Genomic DNA, 23,261 nt, shown 5'->3' with positions numbered 1-23,261 from the left:
AGCCCTGAAAGTCCTGGGGCCAAGTGGACAAATCTGTCAGGAGAAGGTCTTCCCACATTTGAACTGTTGAAATCTCAAGTCCTTTCCTTTTGGAATATGAAACCAAGGGTAGGGGTGCTCTACAATCAGAAGGGGAACATAATACATGACCACGATGAAATTTAAAAAAATGGAAATAATACACAGAAGAGCTATATAAAAATATGAAAGGACAAATGACACAAAAGAAGAAGAAATGTACAAACATGAACCCCAAATCATGGAAAGCAACATGAAAGCCACACTCAAAGAAAATGGGAAAAACAAATCACCAGGAACAGATGCATACCCATAGAGCTGCTACAATCCACAGATACAGAATCAACTTCAGTTCTAACTAAAACCTGCCAACATATATGAAAAACAAAGCAGTGGCCCACAGATTGGGAGCAATCAATATACAGTATATTCCTATACACAAAAAGGAGACACAAAAGATTTCAGTAACTATAGGACAATTGCACTAATTTCCCACACAAGAAAAGTCATGTTCAAAATTTTTCAACAATGACTTCTACCATACATGGAGCAAGAAAGCCCAGAGATGCAGGCTGAATTCAAGAAAGGAAGAGGGATGAGGGATCACATTGCAAACATATGATGGATAATGGAGTGCACCAGGGAATTCTTTTTCCAAAAGAAAAGCTGCATGTGCTTTATTGACTACAAAATACAGTGTGCCCTTCCCTTACACAGGAATCCATTCCAGACCCCCCTGCGTAAGAGGAAAAAGGTGTATGCTCGAGCCCCATTAGAAGCCCCATTAGAAGTAATGGGGCTTGTGTACACGGCATGCTGTGGTGTGTGCACTGCGGGCGCATGCCCCATTACATCTTCCAGGGCTCAAGAGGAGTTTTTCCAGCACACACCAGCAATATTATATTGTCTACATATCTTACGCTGGAAGCTGATGTGGTGCGCCCGGCTATAATGCGGGCATGTTGTAGCTCACCAAAAGCTATGGAAAGCTATTAAAAATAAGAAAGTATCAAAGGATTTGATTGTCCTGATGTGTTACTTGTACCTAGGACAAGAGGCTGCCATCAGAACTGAATATGGAGAAAGAGAATGGTTCACAGGCAGCAAAGGGGTCAGGCAAGGCTGCATCCTATTACCCTATTTGGTCAACCTGTATGAAGAAAATATTGCATGCAGAGCTGGGAGCAGGACTCAGAGGCAGGAGAAGTGAAGCTCCGAGGAAGGAACATTAACAACCTAACATATGTAGACAATACAATACTGCTGTCAGAAACCAATAAAGACTTGGAGCAATTACTGAAGAGGGTCAAGGAGTAAAGTGACAAGGCAGGCTTAATGCTGAACATTAAGAAAACAAAAATAATGACTATGAAAGACCTGCAAGGATACATCTTAGATAATGAGAAAAGTGAAATAGTCAAAGAGTTCCCATACCTTGGATCAAACATTGATCAGAATGGAGACTACAGTTAAGACATTAAAAGAAGATTGGGTTTGGGAAAGGCAACTATGAAAGAACTGGAAAAGATCCTAAAGTGTAATGATAACTCTGAATACTAAAGTGAGGATTGTTCAAGCCATCGTATTCACATATATGGATGTGAGAACTGGACATTAAAGAAAACCAACAGAAAGAAAATCAACTCATTTGAGATGTGGTGCTGGAGAAGAGTCCTAAGGATACTGTGGATGGCCAAGAAGACAAGCAAATGGGGTTGAGAACAGATCAAGCCTGAACTCTCCATGGAAGTCAGGATGACTAAACTGAGGCTGTCGTATTTTGGCCACAACATGAGAAGGTATGAATAATTGGAAAATGCTATAATGCTAGGAAAGGTAGAGGGTAGTACAAAGAGAGGGAGACCACATGCCAGAAAGTTGGACTAAAACATTTGCACCTGCGGTAATAATGTTCCATTCATGCTTTCGGTGGGTTAATGATGGGAGAAAGTGTTATTACAAACCTACAGGATCATGGCACTTCATTGGTGGGATAAGAATGGGATTTGTACACCATTGTGTGAAAATCTTCATCTCAATCATGCAATCGTGATGGGAAAAGGACAGGATAAGGATGCTTTCTGCCCCATAATCTCCAGAGAGGCCTTAGGCCTGAGCCTGCAGGACCTGAGGAGAGCATTGGAGGTCATCAGTTCTTGGAAAGATCTCATCCACGAGACATCCTGAGTCGAAGTCGATTCGAGAGTAGTTAACAACAACAACATTCTTCCAGATGTGAAATCACATTTGATTTGTACATAAAACTCCTTATTTAGCATAGGAGTTTGAGTAGGAAGTGGGGACAAATTAAAACAGATGCACACCAATGCACAGCTACACCTGCCTGTTATGAATTAAACCAAGATTACAAGGCTCCTAAATTATGATTCTGTTTGGAAGTCCTTCTGATAAGCTCTTATGATGCCCTGCTCTACTTGCCAGCTCTCAAACGAAAAGTTCTTTGGGCTGTCTGCATGCAGAATATCAAGTTGTGTGTCCTTCATTGCTTGCAGTTGCTTTGCAATGCAAATTTGGAGGGCTTTGTATCAGACAGCACTATAACCATGGCAACCAAAAAATGGGGGAGGGATAAGTTTGCATTACTTCCTTATTGGAGCATAACCCTTCCCCAAAAGGCCAAGCTGCTTTATAGGGACAACAGTGTCTTGCTTTGGAATGAGAGCAGAGAGGAGTTCCTGTTTTCCAGTCTGCTTCAGTTCAGTCCCCGCCTTCCTTTTCTCCAGCATATTCTCCCCAACTCTCCACATGATTGCAACTTTGACGACTACTTGTCCTACCCTTCCTTTTGCTGAGAGGGCAAGGAAACAACAATCCATCCAATCATCCATTCTAACTGTCAACCCAAACATAGTGTTTGGCCAAAAGCCCTTTTTGGCCTTTTATGGAAGGGTTTGTAATTCAATGGGGTTTGGTAAGGCAGTCCAGGAACACAAGTTCCTTTACCTTGCCATTTCATCCCAAGGGTCTGTGGAAAAATACAGATCTCAAGGCACCAGACTAGCAAGGATTGCCCCATTGTCCATCCACAGCAGCTGCAGAAAACAACACAGACTGGACTGAGAAATCTTCCAAGGACTTTATTCTGTCTTGGTAACAATTTTGACAACTCTTCTTCATATCCATAATGTTTGTGTTAACTTTTGCCAAGTCTTTTCAGCTTTTGCTCATTCTTAGATCTCCTTTAAAGGGATGCTTCTTAACAAACGTTTTCAGTGAGAGAAATGAAATCTTATATTTGTATTCTGTTGTCCATCATGGGGCTTCCTTCCAGGCTGTTATATTTACTGGGATGTAACTCTCTTTCACTGGTCTTAATGGAACTTAATAAACTATTTAGTTGTTGAAATAGCTTCATGTGAAACCTTTTGGGCATACAACAGGAGATGATGATGATGATGATGATGATGATGATGATGATGATGATGATGATTTGTTATAACCAATATGCTTCCTTGACATGCTTACTTTACCACTAGGCTAGACAGGGAAAATATTAAATATGAAGTTATGCAAACTGAGATTCAGTACCTCTAGCGAAATAAAATAAAATAACTGTACTTCCTGTAGTACTCTGGGAGTAATTCCAAATGGACAGAAAAAGACCTGAATGAAATCACCACAGACAGGATCAAAACAGGACAATTACAGAATGTGACACTGCTTGGAAAATGCCACAATGACACTGTTGCACTGATTCCTAGATGCTTGGATAGAATTTGGATCACTGATGGTACAAAACTCTAGTCAGAACCATCTGGTAGATTCTGACATGAAGATGCTGGTGGTGAAGAAAAAGTCTGTATCTAATATTCTGAACCCCTATTTGTTCTTTAAGATTTACAATAAATTACATATAGTTATTTTGTTGTTAATATTTCCTCTAGTTTTGAACTGAAATGCAAGCTTTACCTTCCACTTTCTTATGCATGGCTTCTGAATTAAGAGGAAATGCTTGCAGGAAACAGATGACATTTTAATAGCTCCTCATGCTGGAAATTCACCCTGATCTTTTGAATAGCTACACATCAGATTTTGTCATATAATAAACAAATCCAAGATGAGTGCTGATTCTGGCTGCTAGTTTCAGACTCCACCTGGCCTGCTCCTAACCCTTTAAAAGCTACTTTATTTCAGCAGAGTAACTTTTACAGCATCAAGACTATGTTACTTCTTTTCACAGAGGGTCTTTTACACATGGATAAAGCATGGAGGGGGGAGGAGTGGACCTTAACTGAGCACATAACCAGTGTGCCTGGCAGCTCCTGTTCACATCATCTCCTGAACAATTGGAGTATCTGTAAAGGATTACTGGTTTGCAGTGGCAGCCAGCAGCTGTCATGTGAAAGAAGCAGTGGAGCCATTCTTGGTTTTAGTCTAAAGCTTAAGAGGTTATACAATACAAGGTGCAGAACTAATTTTGGGAGTAAGATTCAATGCCTTGGATAGCTCCTTTAGACTCTCAGTCTAAAATATGGAGCAGATTAACTGTTTCTAATGCCTAAAGCCACCAGTTGCCACTGCTCACTTGTCTATAGCTCCACATGATTAGAATCCAGTTGCACAAGGATTCTAGTCAGATAACATGCTTATGCAAGAATCACTTTGGTGCTCCTTGGCCAATGGCCCAGTCAACACAGAAATGTCAGTCTAGAGCCTATTTATGCTCTTCTTCCAAACATCTAGTCCAGGAGTGGGGACATATGGAACCTTCACGGGCCCTACCTCTTACTTTAGACTTCAGGGACAATTGGCTTAATGTTTTACTTTCTTAAAAACATTATGTTTTTTCCATCCAAAAGCCCTCCCTACACCTCTATGAAACCACAAGAGACAATTTCACCTTCCTGAGACCAATGTAAGCCCAGGAGAGGCCTTTTTTCCCAAGCAAGGAGCAAACCGGAAATGCTCTAGTTTGTGCATATCAAGCAGGCATGGAAGGTACAGCCACAAAGATGGTATAAAACATAGCAATCTTTGTTGTCCTTCTCTGGCCTACCTCTCGACAATATTCAGTCTGCCACTTCACAACTGTTATGATTTAGGTCTTTTATCTGTCAAGGGAAGAGCTCACTCTATGACTTAAGTTATATTTGTTGACCCATGCTTTTATCAGCTTAAGAGAGATCACATTTCATAAATTATCCAATTGTATTTCATGTTTGTAGTGTCATGAGATTTGTTTCATATTAACTGTAAGCTGGTTTTATTAATGCAGTTTTCAATTAATTCTTTTTTTATCTCTATTCTCTACTTACTCTTTAACTAAACAGAAACCATCAAGAAGCAAAAGTAATTATGATTCTCCTATACACTGAAAGTTCTCCATATTTGAGCCTGTTAGTCTTGACTTGGATAGACCCAATAATAGAAGGAATGGTCAATCTGTGGTCCTCCCAATGTTGTTGGACTGCAGCTCCCATCATTCTTGCAATGAGCAGAGATGGTAGGATTTGCAGTCTAAGAGACCTGAAGGAGCAAATGTCATAATCACTGTAAAGGTAAAGGATAGGAAATCCCTTCTGATATCAGTTTTAGAATAGGAACTTCTAAATTTCATGATCAGATTCACACTGGGAGTTGTAGTGCAATATATCTTGAAGACTCCAGGTTGAAGATGATCTAGAGTACATTGTTTTCATAGCATAGGAAAATCATTGTTAGTTTTTAAGTTCCCTTCCCATGGGGGGAAAAAAGAACATATGGAGCTCCATGCTGGATTAGACCTGAAGGGGAGCATGACCTGTGGACCATACAAAGCTCCTGGACTCCATGTTTATAATCCTTGATGTCCCCACCAGTCTCCCAAAGACTCCTTAAAATGGCATGATTTTCAGGCAAAAAAATGCTGGAAATCACATTCAAAGCTTCCCCCAGTGTGTGACAATACTCATGAACCTCCCTTTCCAATACTCATAGACTTTCTCAGAACTCCTATCCCATTTTGAACACTGTCTTTTCACTCCATTTCTCCTCAAAATGGTGATGGAGAGAGATGCAACATTATTTCCGGTCGCCATTTTAAATGACAAATGTAGAGTTGGTGTACTGAGATGTGTTTTGGAGGTGGAAAATTTCCAACCCACAATGCACATTTGCCTAGATTAGACTATCTTGTCCAGCATTGTGCTCACACAGTGGGCAACCAGTGGCCCAAATGAAGCTCACCAGAAAGACATGAGTATAACTGCACTCCCAGACTCATGTTCCTCCGCACAGTGATATCCAGAAGCATGTGTCTTCTGAGTGGAATTGAAAAATAGCCATCTTCAGTAGGAGACATTGATGGACCTAATCATCAACTAGTGGTTTCAAGCCATCCAAGTCAGTAGCCTTCATTCAATCTCATGGCAATGGAGTTACAAAGTATATCCCAGGCATAGGTTTTTGTGGGTTTTTCAGGCTATATGGCCATGTTCTAGAAGAGTTTCTTCCTGACATTCAGAGAAGATGCCAGCCACAGATGCTAGCGAAACGTCAAGAAGAAACTCTTCTAGAACATGGCCACATAGCTATTTCAGAAGACACGATAAACTAACCACAGAGCAAAGCCCTATGACTTCTATAGCCACTACCCAGTGCCTTGAAATCTAACTGCAAAAAAATTTAAAGCTGAGAAACTGATTCCTCCCACTTTTTTAAGTCACTTAAAACTTTTTATACCCCAGTTGCATGATATGTCTTTGAAGGCTATCTCACTCCCTTTTCTCCTCCACCCCCTGCTTTTCCTGACCATCTGCTAACATTAAAAACTATGAGCCTAGTTCATGTACTTCTTTTCTATTTCTTTTCTGTCCGGCAAATTGCATGTGATTCTCAGCCTCAGAAGTTAGATTTCATATTCGTATGTGCAGACCTTAGTATGTACAAACTGTGTAGTTTATGTTGTACATACATTATGATACATTAGGTTGTTATGTTATACTGTGCTATAATTAGAGGTGTCTCTTTTTTCCCTTTGGATTCCATTGGGTGCTCTCCAGTTTCATTGGGTTTTGTCAATGAGTTTTGGTTGTTGTTGTTGTTGTTGTTATGTGCCTTCAAGACATTTCTGACTTATGGCGATCCCAAGGTGAAACTATTAATGGGGTTTTCTTGGTTCAGAGGCGGTTTGTCCTTGCCTTCCTCTGAGGAGGAGAGAGTGTGACATGCTCAATATTACCCAGTGAGTGAGGATTTGAACCCTGGCTAAATGGGGATTCGAACTCTGGTCTTCCAGTGTATTAATCTAACACTCATACCATTACACCACACTAGAGCTCCAGTATCATGGCCCCTATATCAAAAGAACAATGTTTTGGGATACCCATGTCAGAATCTCTTACTTCAGAAGTGGCCAAGATTCAAAAATATCTATTATCACAGCTTGGTTTTTACGTAAAGCTAAACAGTCGAGAGTTAGATATATGGGGCCAATTTGCTGAGGTGATGAAGGATTCTGACGTGTGATGCTTCATGTTCAATTTTATTATTTTATGTATTATCATCTTAATGCTGTAATACATTCGTTTTTATTCTTTGTACCCATTTTTGTATCTTGAACCTGAGGTATAGATTTTTATGATCAGTTTTATAACAATATTTCATTTTTAGGTAATGTACTTCTAATGTACTTGTATTGTTTTACATTTATATGACATCCATACGGTACTCTATATACATTTCAGATTCTGTGTTATTACATTTTAGCTCTTTTCTAATTGCTATAGAATTTCTATAGGATTTTATAGTGTGTTTTACTTGTTTTAGTGTTATTTTGTGTTATTTTGAAATGGCCTAAGGGCTAATCAATAAACATAAACAAACAAACACTAGATCTCATTTACCACCAGCCAATTTACTGAAGAGAGCAATGATAAAATGCAACACAGAGACTATGGCCCGGTACAGACCGCCCCAAAAGGGTGGTCTGCCGGCGCCTTGTTGTGTTGCATGAGGAAGCTGCAGCGGACAAACCGCGCAGCTTCCTCGTGCAGCAAAAAGAACCCACAAAAAGCAGGTTCTTTTTGCGGCACCAACATGACGCCGCAGTGCACCAATGGTGCACTCACAACGTCATTATGGCACTGTGATGTGCAGACACTAAGCGTCCATCGCATCAAAATGGCGGCGCCCATCTGTACAGGTCGCTGCCATTTTGATGCCCTCATCACATGCGAGGGGCATCTGAAACTTTGCCCCTTGCACGTGACAAGGGCGCCCTATCATGCCCATCTGTCCCGCGCCAAAGGTAACATACTAAGGATGGTAAATCTTGATTTTTCTGATTCCCAATGGATGTCTAGGACAACGAAAGAGTTTTTGTCATGTTGTTTCAGGACACTTAGGATTACCTTCCTTCGGTGATGAAAAACTGCACATTTTCTGTGAAAGCTGTGCATTTTGTGCAAAAAACTGCTGCGTTGCACAACATTCAAACCAGCAAAGGCTGCAGTTTCTGTAAACTCAAGTTTCTTTTTCTGCTGCATAGCATTTGAGTTGTGCAACACTGAAACTGGCAAAGGCAGTGCATGAAAATATGTGGGCATACGTTTTTACAGCACAGCCGTGGTTTTTCAAAATCTATGCAGTTTCTCAAATTCCTGTGCAGTTTCCAAAAACTACATGCTTTATATTGTGTGGTGAGCAAACAAAAAAAGTCCTGACAAGTTTGGGAACTCTTGACATGACCTTTTAATTCCTGCTCAAGTTTTTTGAAGGCATCCCCCCCCCCCCAAAAAAAAAAAAAAAGAAATTTGGGAAATTGACAAATTTCCATTCCATCTCTATCTGATAATATACTAGTGAGATTTTACTATCTAATATTCAGTGTGGTGTAATGGTTTGTGCATTGGATTAGGACACTGGGAGACCAGGGGTCGAATCCTTACACACACTCTCCGACTCTGAGCAATGACAAAACCCCTCTAAAGAAACTTACCAAGAAAACCCTATGATAGGTTCACCTTAGGTTACCGTAAGTCAGAAACAGCTTGAAATTATGCAACAACAATTCATGTATTTGAAATCTCACATTGACATATAAGAAATCAACACTGACAACTTTAACCAGAGCCTTCAATATAACACATTCGATTGAGCATCACATCAGCCAATCTAGGTGGAATAAAAGAACCCAAAAACATGGGGGGGGGGGAGGGAGAAGGAGAGAGAGAAACTTGGAGAGAATTAAAGACCCAGGATATTACAAGGAGACTGGAGAAACAAGGAAAAATGGGACAGAAATCAGAATGCAGAGGCAGGGAAGTTGAAAAAGAAGTGAAAAGCAAACAATAAAGCACAGGAAGGCAAATTTTATCCCTTCAAATATTACCGGACTACAACTTTCATCAGTATCTCTTTAGCCCCTGAGATTTACTGTTTGCTTTCTTTCTACCAAACAGTTTGCAGACGCTAATGGGCTCCTTTTGGCTTGAATCATGAGTCTTAAATTTTAAATCAGCACTAGATAAAAAGAAAACATAATCACATCTTCAAAAAAAATATTTTTTTATACTGCCTCACAGGATCTCCTCAGACATTGTGCCTACTGGCCAAAATCCCTGGGGGATTCTGGGAGCTATAGTTCAAGTCTTCCACATTCTGATTAGAGTCATGTCATGACAAGCAATAAAACAGAGAGTCATGAAGGCCTACACTTAAGAATCATAAAAATTGCTTTAAATGGCATTGGTCTCTTCTATTTATACCACAGAGACATTTACTCCACCCTAGGGCTTACAGTTGATCTTACAAACTATTGCCATTCACAGGCTGCTATGTGTAAATGTTTACAGTGCCAGCCGATACTGTCAAGCTGAGAGAAAAGGATAAGTATCACTCTCTCCCAGACATTTTGTGCATCCACCACCGCTTTGAAGAGGAAGGCCCAAGCACCATTTGACAGTCCAGCCACTGTCTTGAACCTCTAAAATTCCTGAACGAAGAGTGCTGCTTTTCAGGAGATTGCAGGAAGGCTCCCTGCAAACATGAATTTATGTACATTGCCTAAGAAAATCTTGAACTTCGAGCTTATGGCAGCATCACCAGGGATCATAATGCTTCTGCTGCAGGGGTCATGAATATGTGACCTTTCCAATGCTACTGGACTTTGATTCCCGTTCTTCCTAGTTAGGATAGTCTGTGGTAAAAGATAATGGGAATTGGACTCTGAGCATCATCAGGATGGCAATAATGCTCCTAGTTCTGTCTTACAGTGTCCTTAACAAAAGTAACCCATTTTGCTATTGGAAATGCAACATTGTTCAGCATTTAAAGAATTAAATGTCCCTTTGGCCCAATCTGCATGGCAGAAATAATACAGTTTGATACCGTTTCAACTGCCATAGCTCAATGCTATGGAATTCTGGGATTTGTAGATTTGCAAGATATTTAGCCTTCTCTGTCCAATGACTCTGGTGCCACTACAAACTACAAGTCCCATTATGCCAAAGCACTGAGCCATGGCCATTAAAGTGGTGTCAAACTGCATTATTTCTAGGGGGCAGATTAGACCTTAGAACAGCAGTGATAGGGTTCATGAGTTTTCAGTGACCTAAAATCTCATGCCTTCTTCACCATCATAATCTCTCTTAGATTTAGAGACCACTGCACTTCTTGACTCTGCCTCTTTTTTGCTCTTTCATTGCTCCCAAAGTAAAACTGAGAGTGCATCTAGACTGTAGAAATGTCACAGTTTGACACCACTTTAAATGCTGCAACTCCATTCTGTGTAATCCTGGGACCTGTAGTTTTACAAGGTAATTAGCTTTCTGTGCCAAAAAAGTGTTGATGCCTTACAAAACTACAAATCCCAGGATTCTATAGAACGGAGCCACAGCAGTTAAAGTAGTGTCAAATTGCATTATTTCTATAGTGTAGATGCACCCTTAGTCCTCTTCCTGTTCTAGTTTAGTTTAGCCATGCACCCTTACAGACCTTTCCTATCTCTAATGTGGTTCCTATGATAAAGATAAAAGTTCTGGCTGTTTGCAAGGAACAGTGGCGCATAAATGAAGACAGGCATGCAGAGTTGAAGATCATGGACCTTGAAGCTCATTGTTTCACATCCAGGACCATTGATGAGACCAGAGTTCTATTCCCTGCTTGGCCATGAAACTCACTGGGTGACCTTGGGCAAGTCACATCCTCTCAGCCACAAGGGATGGCAATGACAAACCTCCTCTGAACAAATCTTGCCAAGAAAACCCCATGATAGGCTTGCTTTAGGGTCTCCATAAGTCAGAAACAACTTCAAGGCACACAACAACTACAAAAACTTAGAGGAAACAAGGGGAAAGAATGTGATTTAGACAGGCTAAACAGGCTTCCCTAAAGGAGACACAGTCAGATAAAGATTATAACTTCTCTCCTGAGACCTTTGGAATTGAAAAAAGAGGCTTTAAAGGTGACACAATTAAATGGAAATATTAATATTTAGTTTAGTTTATTTCCTGTAGCCATTCTTGCCAATGCTCCTTTAGCACGGTAGCTAACCACTCTCTATCATTTGTCGTGAACAGAAAGTGTAGCAAACAAAGGAAGGAGAAACCCCTTTCCCTCTCTTCATCTTAATACTCCCCAATGCATTCCCTGTAGCCCTAATATTTGTTTGAAATAAATACAGTTCAAATAAAAATAAATAGCCAATTCATGGCAATCCACATTTCTGTTCAGTTAGTGCTTTGTCAACACCCCCAAAGCATTGGTATACATTAACAAACCATACCCACCAACTGTCCCACTTTGCCAGGGACAGTTAATCCTCTGTCATCTCATTTTTTTTCCAGCTGTTTCTAAAATGGCCCAGTTTCTCTCTCCTTCTGCCACTTTCCCCTTTTGCCCTTAGCTTACTTCCATTGCTGCAAACTGAAGCTGCATCTGCACTGCAGAAATAATGCAGTTTGACACCACTTTTACTACCACGGGTCAATGTGACGGAATACTGGGGTTTGTAGTTTGTTGTGGTGCCAGAACACTCTGATAGAGAAGGTGAAATATTTCACAAAACTATAAAAACCAAAATTCCATAGTATTGAGCCATGGCAGTTAAATTGGTGTCAAACGGCACGATTTCTGCAATTTCCGAGTTAAAGTGCAAAGGTAGTTTATACTTACTAGTTAACTCAGCAGGGTGGAGAGCAGAGAAGGCTCATGTAAAATCAGACTATTACATCCTTGTGTGTTCTTCCTCATTAGTAACTTTTGTCATTTTAATCACACTCTGCTGATTTTTGGCCACACATGTCCTGGTTTTCCTCTGTGAAATGTTGGAGGGTATGGTGAAAAAGCCTGTGGTGCCATGACAATATTTCATCAGTTCTTTACTCTGAGATGCTGTTCAGTTGTTCCACATCCCTTCAGGTGTTAAGGTTATTTGTCTTTTGAAATGCTCCATTTCAGTCCTTCAGGCCTTTTGCTTATATTAAGGTGAGTCAGTATCGTTCTGGGTTCTTTTGAGCATAACCAGGCATTAATGTAATGAAAAGTATAACAAAGTATCTCCCACTGCCACTGAGATGAAAACCTCCAGCAGTGGTTTCACAATTTTATTCTCTTGGAGCAGTAAATTGCTGGTTAAGTTAAATCTTTTTCTCTCCCCACCCCAATCTCAGCAATTCCCAGACTTGCTTTTCTAGCTCCAGCTGCTCATATTTATATTTATATATATTTAATGATTTTGGCTCATATAGGATTATACAACCTTTATAGCTTTATATCACTATAGCTTATGCCCACATATGCTAAGGGTTTCCTTTATATTGTTTTACATGAGCATCTCCAATTATTTCTACAACCTCTTTTCTTCCACAAGTGTAATGCTTTCTGATGCCCTATGTCATACAATTTTGTTCTCATAAAATTAAAGTTCATGGTCTGCTCCGAACATAAGTGTATAATATCATGGCAATATGGATTTTGTTATTAACGTTGGGTGAATTCTAATATATGTTAGTGCTGTCATATAAAAAAAAGCAAATCACCTTTCATTTGCCTCCAAAAAAAGAGCAATCTGTGCCCAAACATACTCCAGCTTGTTGCTCTGCTATTATCATAAGGAACAATATCTATACCATTTAGATTGTTGTTGTTGTTGTTTCACGGCCTAATTTATTTCATTCTTCAAAAATCTGGTTTGTCAATGTGTCCTCATGAAGATATGGTTCATGTCTGTGCATGTCTGAAGTCAATGACTACCCATTGCACAACGAATATTAATATTTTACTGTACTGCTATAAAAATGATTCTAATGATTCTGATTATTCTAAATGAGAGCCAACATGATGTAGTAGTTTGACTGTTGGATGAGGGATCCAGGAGACCAGGGTCTGGATCCCCACTCAATAATGACAACTCACTGTCTTGGCTGGAGATCCTGCATTGAGCAGGGAATTGGTCATGATTGTCCTTCGGTCTCCATGATTCTGTGACTCTGATCAATAATGATGAATATACTGGTCTTATCCTCTGAGCAGGGAACAGGTCTGCTCCTCTTCTTATGTGATAGCCCTTGAAGTGTTAAAAAGTGAATAGAAAAAGAATACAATACAATAAATGTTTTGAAATCCCATGGCTTTATGTTTTGAAATCCCATGGCTTTTCTCAACTCCGACTAATCTCCAATCAGAGCCAAGAACTGGCTTTTTCTATTCAGAGTTCTGATGCTCAGTTTGCTTTCCACAACTAGGCAATGATTTCCCACAACTGCTTTCTCCCAAGTTATCAAACATTCTTTCTTTGTTTGTTTTGAAAGCCTTCACATTTGTGCACTGAGATGACCTCAGAGTCCCATCAGCATGGAACCCATAATACTGGGAAAAAGAAAAGAGGGCTCCTCTTGTCCACCAAAAAGTCATGGGCACCACTGGATGAAATCTTTTCCACTCCAGAAGTAGAAGAAGGGAACTCTCCTTCTCCTTCACATCTGGGTAAGAAAATACAAAAGATGTTTGAAATCTCAATGCCCGAAGGCCTTTTTTTGCCCCCTGGCTACCCCACCTCTCTCTCTCTCTCTCTCTCTCTCTCTCTGTGTGTGTGTGTGTGTGTGTGTGTGTGTGTGTGTGTGTGTGTGACCCTATCAGCTCCATGGGTAATGAATGAAATTGATAAAGAAATAATATTTTGTCCTGTCTTAATTTTCAGTGGACCACAGGGAAGAAAATCTTTGCAACTGGATGGACTCAGGTTTCTAGTAAGTAGGAGCGATCCTAAACAATATACACGCTACAACAAAGTGCCTTTTGAGAACAGACTATGTATCTGCAGCCAGCCTCAAGTGGAGGATATTGTTCATTATTTGTTGATTTGTCCATTGTACAGTGATGCTAGAAAGAAATTTTTAACACCCTTGCTGACAAACGAAAGTGGCAGCTCAACTGTTGATTTGGTCCAATTCCTTTTGAGTGATACCAACGACTGTGTAACACATAGAGTGGCTCTTTTTGCCATGGCTGCAAAAAAGATTAGAAAGAGAGAGTTAAATAAAATTGCCATAAATTGCCAGCGAGACACCAAGTATTAATTAGATTTTATGATTATATCATATTTGTATACTAATATCCAGGAAAGATGTCTCTTTTTCCATTTGCCCTTTTTAACAGTTAACTATTTTTAACTGCACATTAAATGTTGGGACATTTTTTTGTCCTTTGTATTCTGTGCCTTTTGTTTTAAATGTTAAATGTTTTATGCTTTTTGATAAGCTCATTTTGTCATGGCCTTTGGCTAGTACAATAAACGTTAACTTGAACTTAAAACAAAAGCTACAAACCTTGTAGTTATATACTCTTATGTTTGTGGATACATTGTTCCAGTACTCTGAGCTAATTGTGTCTCCAGCACTGGGATCCTAAGCAAGCTTTGTTGGGAAGATGTCCAGTGGAAATGAAAAGTGTGAAATCTATCAGTTATAAATTCCAAATGTGTTTAAGAGTGGTCAGCCATGAAGCAGAGTTGTTCTAGATCTGTTTGAAGACATTTTATTAAGAGTCTATGCAAGGCTGTCTATATCAGCACAACAAGACTGCATTTCCCCAATTTGGAGAAAAAGAGCATTTTGCACTAAATATCTTTTACATAAAACTACTCTCTGTGGGTAGCACTAATGCCTTTCTTTTTGTGAGGCTAAGCACCAATTCACAGTGAACTGATGGATCATGAAGGCACAAACAAATGCTCCTCCCTTGACTTCATCAAGTTGAAAGCAACAGTTATCACATTTTCCAATCCTCTGTATTTTATAGAAACGAATAAAAATACTCACAAAAGGTGCATAACTTTTCTCCATGGGCCATTGTACAACCAACCAACAATCCCCCAAAAGCCTACTGGCTAGCAGCACCTTGCCTGTAGCAAGAAGAAATTTACATGATTTACACGATTTACATGGCTAGTGGCAGAATTGTATAGTTGCTCCAGCATCCACATCAGTTGCGCAGAGTCTATGAAAATATTTGCTCTCACTCTTCTTTCTAAAATGAAATGCAGTTGTACATTTGGTGTTGCTGAAAGGCATTTTAAATCCATGTTTCATATTCAACATTACCAATTTTTCTTTGAGGACCAGCATGCTATAGTGGTTTGAGCACTGGACTATAATTCTGGAGATTAGAGTTCGATCTCCATGGCCCATTCAGCCATTGAAACCTACTAGATGACCTTGGCCAAGTCACACACTCTCAACTCTAGAGTAAGGCAAAGGTATATTCCCCCCCTTGAATAAATTTTGCCAAGAAAACCCCATGATAGGTTCATCTTAGGCTCAACATTAAGTCGGAAACAACTTGAATGTATGCAACATCAACCACCAGTTAATATCCAACCCTGCCCCTTATCCAGATTACAGTGCTGAGGAGGACTATGAATAGTAGCTAAATACCATCAGGGCTGAAAGTATTTGAGCAGTCCATGGAGATTATCACATGCAAAATCATGCCAGGATAGATACGGGTTGTAACTGTCTGGAACAGATCTTATCGCTTCTCAGGCAGCTTTTCATGAATAGGAAATCCCATTCATAAAATGCTGCCCAAGAAGCGCAGGTTGGATACAGGCTGCCTACTGACTGGGCATAGGGCAGTGCGATAAGATCCGATGGTGATGGTTACAAACCGTATCTATCCCAGTGTAGATTTCACTTGCGATAATCTCCTGTGTTGACCATTAGTTGGAACTGAAAGTACATATCTTGAGAGAAAATACATATGATGAAGATTGTGAGTCCAAAACAGCAAATCAATATTCACTTAATTCTTCGGTTGTCATAACATTTCATAAGGAAAATGTGTGATGTGACGTTACTATTGGCTTTGAAGGCAGTCCACTGCATACTATCAGCATCTGCTGCTGAGCACCCCTGATTTGGGAAGGGCAGAGGAACTGTCATCTCAGCAGAATATTAGGAGGAAAAGTTTAAAATATTTGATTAGTCATTAGTGAACTCCAAAATCTATTTCATGGATTGAATGGAGATGGATCCCATGGATCCATGGGAGTTGGGGGGGGGGGCACATTGAGTTACATTAATGTTAAAACCTGGGGATTGACAAAGAAAATTGTGTTCTTCTATGTCTTTGACTTGTTTTTAACTTAGGGCGACCCTAAGGCAACCCTATCACAGAGTTTTCTTGGCAAGATTTGTTCAGTGGGGAGGGAGGTTGCTTTTGCCTTTCTCCATGGCTGAGAAAGTGTGACATCTAATGATTTGGTGACACTGTTGCTCATGACTGGCACATTTTGTTGCTTTCTCTTTCCAAAGTGCTCTTTGGAAAAAATATGTTATCATCTCCAACCTGGAATTTTCCAACTGTGCACAAATTCCACAGATTAACTGTGAGCTGGGAATGTTATTTGTAGTCCAACACATGTAGCAAGGACCAGGGTGGGGAAGGCTCTCTTAAAGCATGAAATCTAATAACCTTTGTAATTGTGTTTGCCATCCCTTTTCTGCATCTCTTCTCGTCTTTCAACACATACCCACATTCCTGGCAACAGGCATGCTTTTCACAGTTCCATAGATGGTTTAAGAAAGCACAGTATTAAATTTGAAGAGAAAAAAAACAACCTGTCAGAATGCCTACAAATGCCTTTTAAAATGATCTTTAAGAACGATACCAAGTAATGTCTTTATTATTTATTTAGAGTATTTATATCCCTGCCTTCAACGACAAAGGTTCCCAGAGCTGCTTGCAGTTAGTTAGCTAGACAATTCCCTGCCTGAAGGCTTACAGTCTAAGTAAGACGTGGCACACAAGAAGAAGAAGAAAAGGAATGGTGGGGGTAAGAATTGCATCAAGTAACCCCTCACAGGCCACAGCAATGGCATCTGGAACATGGAGAAAAGGGCTCCTACCAGCTGCTGAGGCCCATGCATGATGGGGGGGGGGGGTGCCTGTTTACTTTTCTCCCCCCTCAGAGGCATTTCATTGCTTTTGAAATGAAATGAAATGTTGTTGTGTGCCTTCAAGTCATTTGCCTTCAAGCCAAATTCTCCCCCAAGATTTTCAGGTCTCTTTCAGCAATGATTCTTGAGCATTCTTGTACCTTCTATTCTTGATAGAATATTTGGGTACTATGTTGTTGTTGTGTGCCTTCAAGTCATTTCTGACTTATGGAGACCCTACCATGGCATTTTCTTAGCAGATTTCTTTGGGGGGGGGGGGTTGCCATTGCTATCCTCAGAATCTGAGAGAGTGTGACTTGCCCAAGGTCACCCAGTGAGTTTACACAGCTGAGCCAGGATTCAAACTCTGGTTTCCAGAGTCATAGTCCAATGCTCAAAACACTACACCATGCTGGCTCTCTACTACAGTTTAAACAAAACTATAGTCTTGCTTCACTGAACGAGAAAGATTAATTAGAAAAAAGATAATCATCAGAATGTGTAACGTTCCAGAGTCAATAAATGCTGATGTCAGGGTTGCTTAGAAAAGCAGAAGTGAGACTGAAGTTCTCAATGAAAGCTTTCATGTTGAAATTAGGGAAGGTAGAGGATGAAGTGAGGGGTGGGGAGTCAAAATTGCTTCTACTTCTTTGCCATTTTCATTACTGCTGCCAGTTTTGCAGCAGGAAGGTGAGTTCTTCTCAGTAGCTGCCAATTACATGATAAAATGGCATTGTTCCCAGAGAAGTTCTGGGTATTTTTTTGTGTAAAAGGCTGCCACTAGTAAGAGGTCTGTTTAATACTGCTGGTAAGCTGCCCCATTTTGCGTCTATTCCCAAAATTGATGAAATCCTTCCTTTTTGCCAAGGACAAATGGAGTGGCAAAGTGCATGTGTGTTTTGACTGAGTCCTATTAAGCCTTCTGTGTGAAGTGAAGACTCTTAGAAACAGCTCTCAGCTTAACGCTGGAAAATATCATGTTTCATTCTTCCAGGTCAATGAATTGGAAAGAGTTTTTAAAACCAAACAAAAATTAGTGCTGTCCTTCCCAGAGAGTTGGTGTGGTGTAGTGGTTTGAGCATTTGACTATAACTCTGGCAAGTCACAGTCTCTCAGCCTCGGAGGATGGCAATGGCAACACCTCCCCCCCCCCCCCAAAGATACTTGCCAGGAAAACCTTGTGATCCAAAAAGCTTTAGGGTTGCCATAAGACAGAAACAACTTGAAGGCATAGAACAACAAGATCCTTCCTAGAGTTCATACTGGCAGTGATATTTTGGAATGCAGAAGCAGCTTAAAACTTCAGTGTTGACATCGGATGCTGTATTTTCCTCTTGCCCCCTTTGTGAACTGTTTGTGAAACTGGTAAAACCATTGTGAATTGGGGCAAAATCTGAAGAGTTTCACCTCGTAAATTTCAACTTATAATAGTGCAGGAATTTCTAAATTGGGGAAGTTTGTTTCTAAACAACACAGTCCCAAAATTTAACTTTGATAAGAAGCACAGGTATTCATATTAATTTCTTGATTAGGAAGCTGTTGGAATACGCAAACTTTCTGTTATCAAGGCTGTGCATTAGGAGTTAGGATTGTGGCATGTTAAACTAGAAAGAAGGCAATTACAGAAAAACTAGATCAGCTCAGCATGCATTTTTTTTAAAGTTCTTGTCACATCTGTTTTGTAAATAAGTGCATGAGAGTGCTGGATATTTAATCTTTTCTCTTCAACCACCACCACTCTGATTTCATCAGTTTATCTACAAGCAAAGATTCACAAGAAAGCAGAGACAAAATAGCAGGTAAGATGAAACTTCCATTTGAGAATAATAGGTTATAAAGAGGTTGCATAAAGTAAGTCAATAGAAATCCTTTCCAAAACATTGCACCATTTATTTAATCACAACAAACATTTGTTTAACCAAACTAACACATTCTCTTTAGAAATACAATTTAAAAGCATAGAGGACAGGAGCCTAGGCTAAAACTGAGTAAATAAGGAAGAGAGAATATTAAACAGATGGCTCTACAAGTAGTTTTTCCCCCTCCATTTATAACATATTTCACACCATTCTCAAACTGTGTTATCCCAGAAATGTTTTCCACACTCTGTTTTCCGTTTTCTGCTGCTCAGGAAATCACTGTTTCATTCCTGATCTTCTGACAGTACTTTACAGTGACAATTTCTTTTTTAAACTGATAGCTTTCGAAACAGCTGTGAAGGTGTTCAGTTATAGAAATTACTAGTCAAAATTTAAAAATAAAACCATTATCTGTTGTTTTGTCCTTAGGTTAGGTGGCATATTATTAGTGCCATATAGTGCTATACAATTCTGTACATTAAGTGTTCAAGTTAAGCACTGTATCGTTTCCATGTGGTTACACTTCATATTTGTGATTCTGATACAAAATGAACTTCAGGTAGAGTTTGGAAAAGTTACCTGTGTTGGGGTTACCTATGCTGGCTGGGGGATTCTGGGAGTTGTGATCCAAAAAGGTAAACTTTCCAAGCCTTGAAGCTGTGCATGTCCAATGCTCTATGTAGCATCTAGATTTGCAAGAAATTTCAGGGAGGTGATTTGGAATTATTTTTGTCCATGAAAGCAAATCTACAATTGATTTTATGTGGAAGCTGCAGTGTGAGTATCTTGTGGTGGCAACCTAAACAAGGGTCTTGATCCTTTAGTAGGCTGATGATTTATTATCTTCCAATGAATTCAGGCATTTGCCCACCCAGAAGATTAAAAACAGCAACCACCAACTAACTAGATTTAATTTTAAAAAAAAAATGCCCATTCAATATTTTGCTACCTGTTGGTTAAGTATCTTTCCCAATAAAGATCAGTAAAGACACAGTATGCTTGCACCTATTAACCCTATTCACTTGCTTGATGTTGTTTTAGAAGTTTTATGACTGGGCTGAACTTGGGCTAGTTAGGAAAATCCCATTTCTTTATATAGCAGAGTAAAACCAAGGGGTCTGTAGGAGAAAAGGTGCACTTTAAACCAAAGGAAATATCATCAAATCACACTCCTGTGTTTTGTTTAGTTTTGTTTTAAAGTTGAAAGACCCTTAATTCAGACTCAAGACATTGCAGGAAACAGCTTCCCCAAAAGAATAGAATAAAGAATGGAAGTCAACATCAACGGGCAAAAGCCAAGGAGTTATACTGTGACACTTCTTTCTTCTTTAGATTAATCTAAAGCTGCAATTCTATTTTCTAGTTTTTACACAATGCTGGACAAAGGAGTTTATCTGAAATTATCATACTCTCATTAGCTATTTTCTTTATATCAATATATGCCATAACTCAAATATATTATAATAGGAAAAATCTGTTCCTAAGATCTTGGTTTGCTTTTTTTAAAATAAATCATTCTTAACATATTTTTATCTCCTTTCCAAAATTAGACTTGGTTATCCAATGTCCTTTCATACTACAAAAATCACAGTGTTGCGATTCCATTTTAACTGTCACTGCACCATTTTATGTAGTCCTGGGGTTTGCAGTTTAGAGAGGGGCATATAGAATTCTCAGCCAGAGAGCTCTAGTGCCTCACCAGACTGTATCTCCCAGGTAGCATGACAGTTAAAGTGGAATCATAGTGCTGTAACTCTGCAGTATGAAACAGCCCTAAGTCTAAAATTGACTGGCTTAATAGTACAACTATTGTTGAATGTAATAAAAATAAATATTTCATTTCTTTGTAGTTCTTTCACCTCCCTTGGGAATGGTACAAATGACTGTGCAGAACTACATGAGGTAGGTGTACTCACTGTATTAAGATGCCCGATGTCAGCTTCTACACTTCAAAATAGCGGCCTAGGAGAAAGATTGCCTTGGTGATGTCTTAACTGGAGGATGGCAGGAGGAATATTTGCTAGCTTAATGACAGCATCTAAAATTCCTGGTATTAAGCTTAATGTGCTCTAAATATAATTACTCAGAGTTGTACATGGGTGTAAATGTAATGCTTTTTATGCTAAAATATGTAGTAATCTTTCATGGTAAAACAAGCAAGTAACCAGAAGGTTAAAGGAGCTGCTGCACTCTCATGTGTGTATCTCATCAACAGGGTATGAGTAAGACTAGGGGGCTGGTTCACACCATCCGTTTTTCCCATACATCATCATCGGCTACTTATAAACCATCCAGGGAAAGAGTTGCACAGACATAGCTGTACACAGAGATCCCTGGATTTCAATTGTTCCAGTTGCCCCGTTTCCACCTGCCAAGATCATAGCAGAACTTTAGTTACACAATATTTCCCAACATGTCACACATGTGCATACTACTGCATGGAGAAAACATATGGATGTAGCCAGTGGCATCACTAGGGTTGGTGTCACCTGGTGCAGTAACTCATGGTGTCACACACACCTCCACTGACTTCCTTCCATACCACACCCTTACAGAATGCTTAGTAATTCCCATATGCTACTGAATGTAATGTTAATAGCTGTGGCATAAAAAACTAGCAAAATTAAAATTAAACCTATAATTTAATTTAAATTACAATATCATATGCACATAATAAATGTTTTACATATACATAGTCTTATGTGGTCGAAGTGAAAATTTGGTAAAATGTGATGTTTTAAAAGATTTTTCAAAAAATATTAAAATATTTTTAAAATTTTAAAATTTAAAAGTTTGATTTTTAAAAAAAAAAACAATACCCAGGGCCTTTCCTTTCTCCTCCCACTGAGCCTCACTCCACGCACACCATCTCTTCAGCATTTTAAAGAATGATAGGTGAATGCCACAACCCGTTTCTGCCAAAATGCGGATGTTTGAAGAGCAGTGGTATCACCCTCCCATTATGGTGTCACCTGGTGTGGTCTGAACCCCCCACATTCCCCTAGTGATGCCACGAGATATAACTGCAGCGTGTGCATCCACTTATATAAGGTGACAGTGGTGTTTGCCTTCAAATCACTTACTCTCACTTTTGTTTTATTCTCGCTAATAACCGCTTCCTCATGAAGTACATTCTTATACCCTGCACTTTATAGTATACTCTTGCACAAACACAGTTCACCAATGTACATAAGAAGCTTTCTTTCACATACAAATGTTAAAAATAAGAAGCATCTCAGAGGACAAATAGAGGAACCATGAACCATAATTCAACTCTCCAGCAGTTAGATATGCAGGAATTCAAAAACAGACATTTGAGAATTAAGCACACACATGAATGAATCTGTGAATTTGTGTTTCTCTAATTTTTTTTCTCAAGTTATATTCATCCCAAATAAATCTAGTGATGAAAATTCCAGATTTTTGTAAATATAGATTTCAAAAGCAAACGGAAATACATTTCACCAGAGCCCTACCTACTTATAGAGAAATGCAGATAGGCAAAGGAAAAGGACATATTATGTTAAAGTTGACTCAGCTCCCCACTCTACCTAAGAAAAAGATATCTGTGGCTGATGGATGTCTGTGGGAGGGAGGGAATGGAGAACATTTTCTGGTTTTGGAGGACCACACAGCCAAAATGCTTTCAGTCCCTTGAAAACAGCAAACTACTTAACAGATCTCAACAGTAGTGAAGAAATTATTGTGAGAAACTCCCTCCAAAACTCTTCACATGATATATTCTGTATACCGCTTTATTAAAAGCAGTTATATTTTTCTAGAAGGTAGGTGGCTAGAGAAAGTGTGCTCCCTAAAGACTCTTGAAGATATACCATCTGTCAAAACCAAAGAAGATCTGCCACCTTTATAATTAGCATTTACTAGTACCTTAACACCTACATTCTAACACCTACTGTAACATACCGTTCCTGAGAATAAATGTGTTTGCCACAATCTCATACATGCTTTGCTACTGAAAGGATCCTACAAAGTAACATTTTGAACT

General features: G+C 39.4%; 1 protein-coding gene across 2 annotated transcripts in view; it reads left to right on the top strand.

Annotated features, from left to right (window-relative positions):
* ITPRID1 (ITPR interacting domain containing 1) overlaps positions 1-23,261 on the top strand; it is a 57,905-nt gene that overhangs the window by 3,178 nt on the left and 31,466 nt on the right. Inside the window, exons 1-5 of one of the 2 annotated variants that reach the window (XM_089532639.1) lie at positions 2,809-3,129; positions 13,770-13,944; positions 14,159-14,207; positions 19,149-19,195; positions 21,106-21,157. In XM_089532639.1, coding sequence (XP_089388765.1) covers positions 13,791-13,944; positions 14,159-14,207; positions 19,149-19,195; positions 21,106-21,157 — 302 coding nt within the window. In that variant the 5' untranslated portion in view covers positions 2,809-3,129; positions 13,770-13,790. Of the gene's footprint in view, positions 1-2,808; positions 3,130-13,769; positions 13,945-14,158; positions 14,208-19,148; positions 19,196-21,105; positions 21,158-23,261 lie in introns of those variants that run through there. The other variant, XM_089532640.1, reaches the window with a different exon arrangement.

Source organism: Sceloporus occidentalis, unplaced genomic scaffold, assembly GCF_023333645.1.
Source record: "Sceloporus occidentalis isolate IW3139 unplaced genomic scaffold, rSceOcc1.0.p SCAF_7, whole genome shotgun sequence".
In the NCBI taxonomy this organism is placed as follows: domain Eukaryota; kingdom Metazoa; phylum Chordata; class Lepidosauria; order Squamata; family Phrynosomatidae; genus Sceloporus; species Sceloporus occidentalis.
This window is presented reverse-complemented; position numbering and strand designations above follow the sequence as displayed.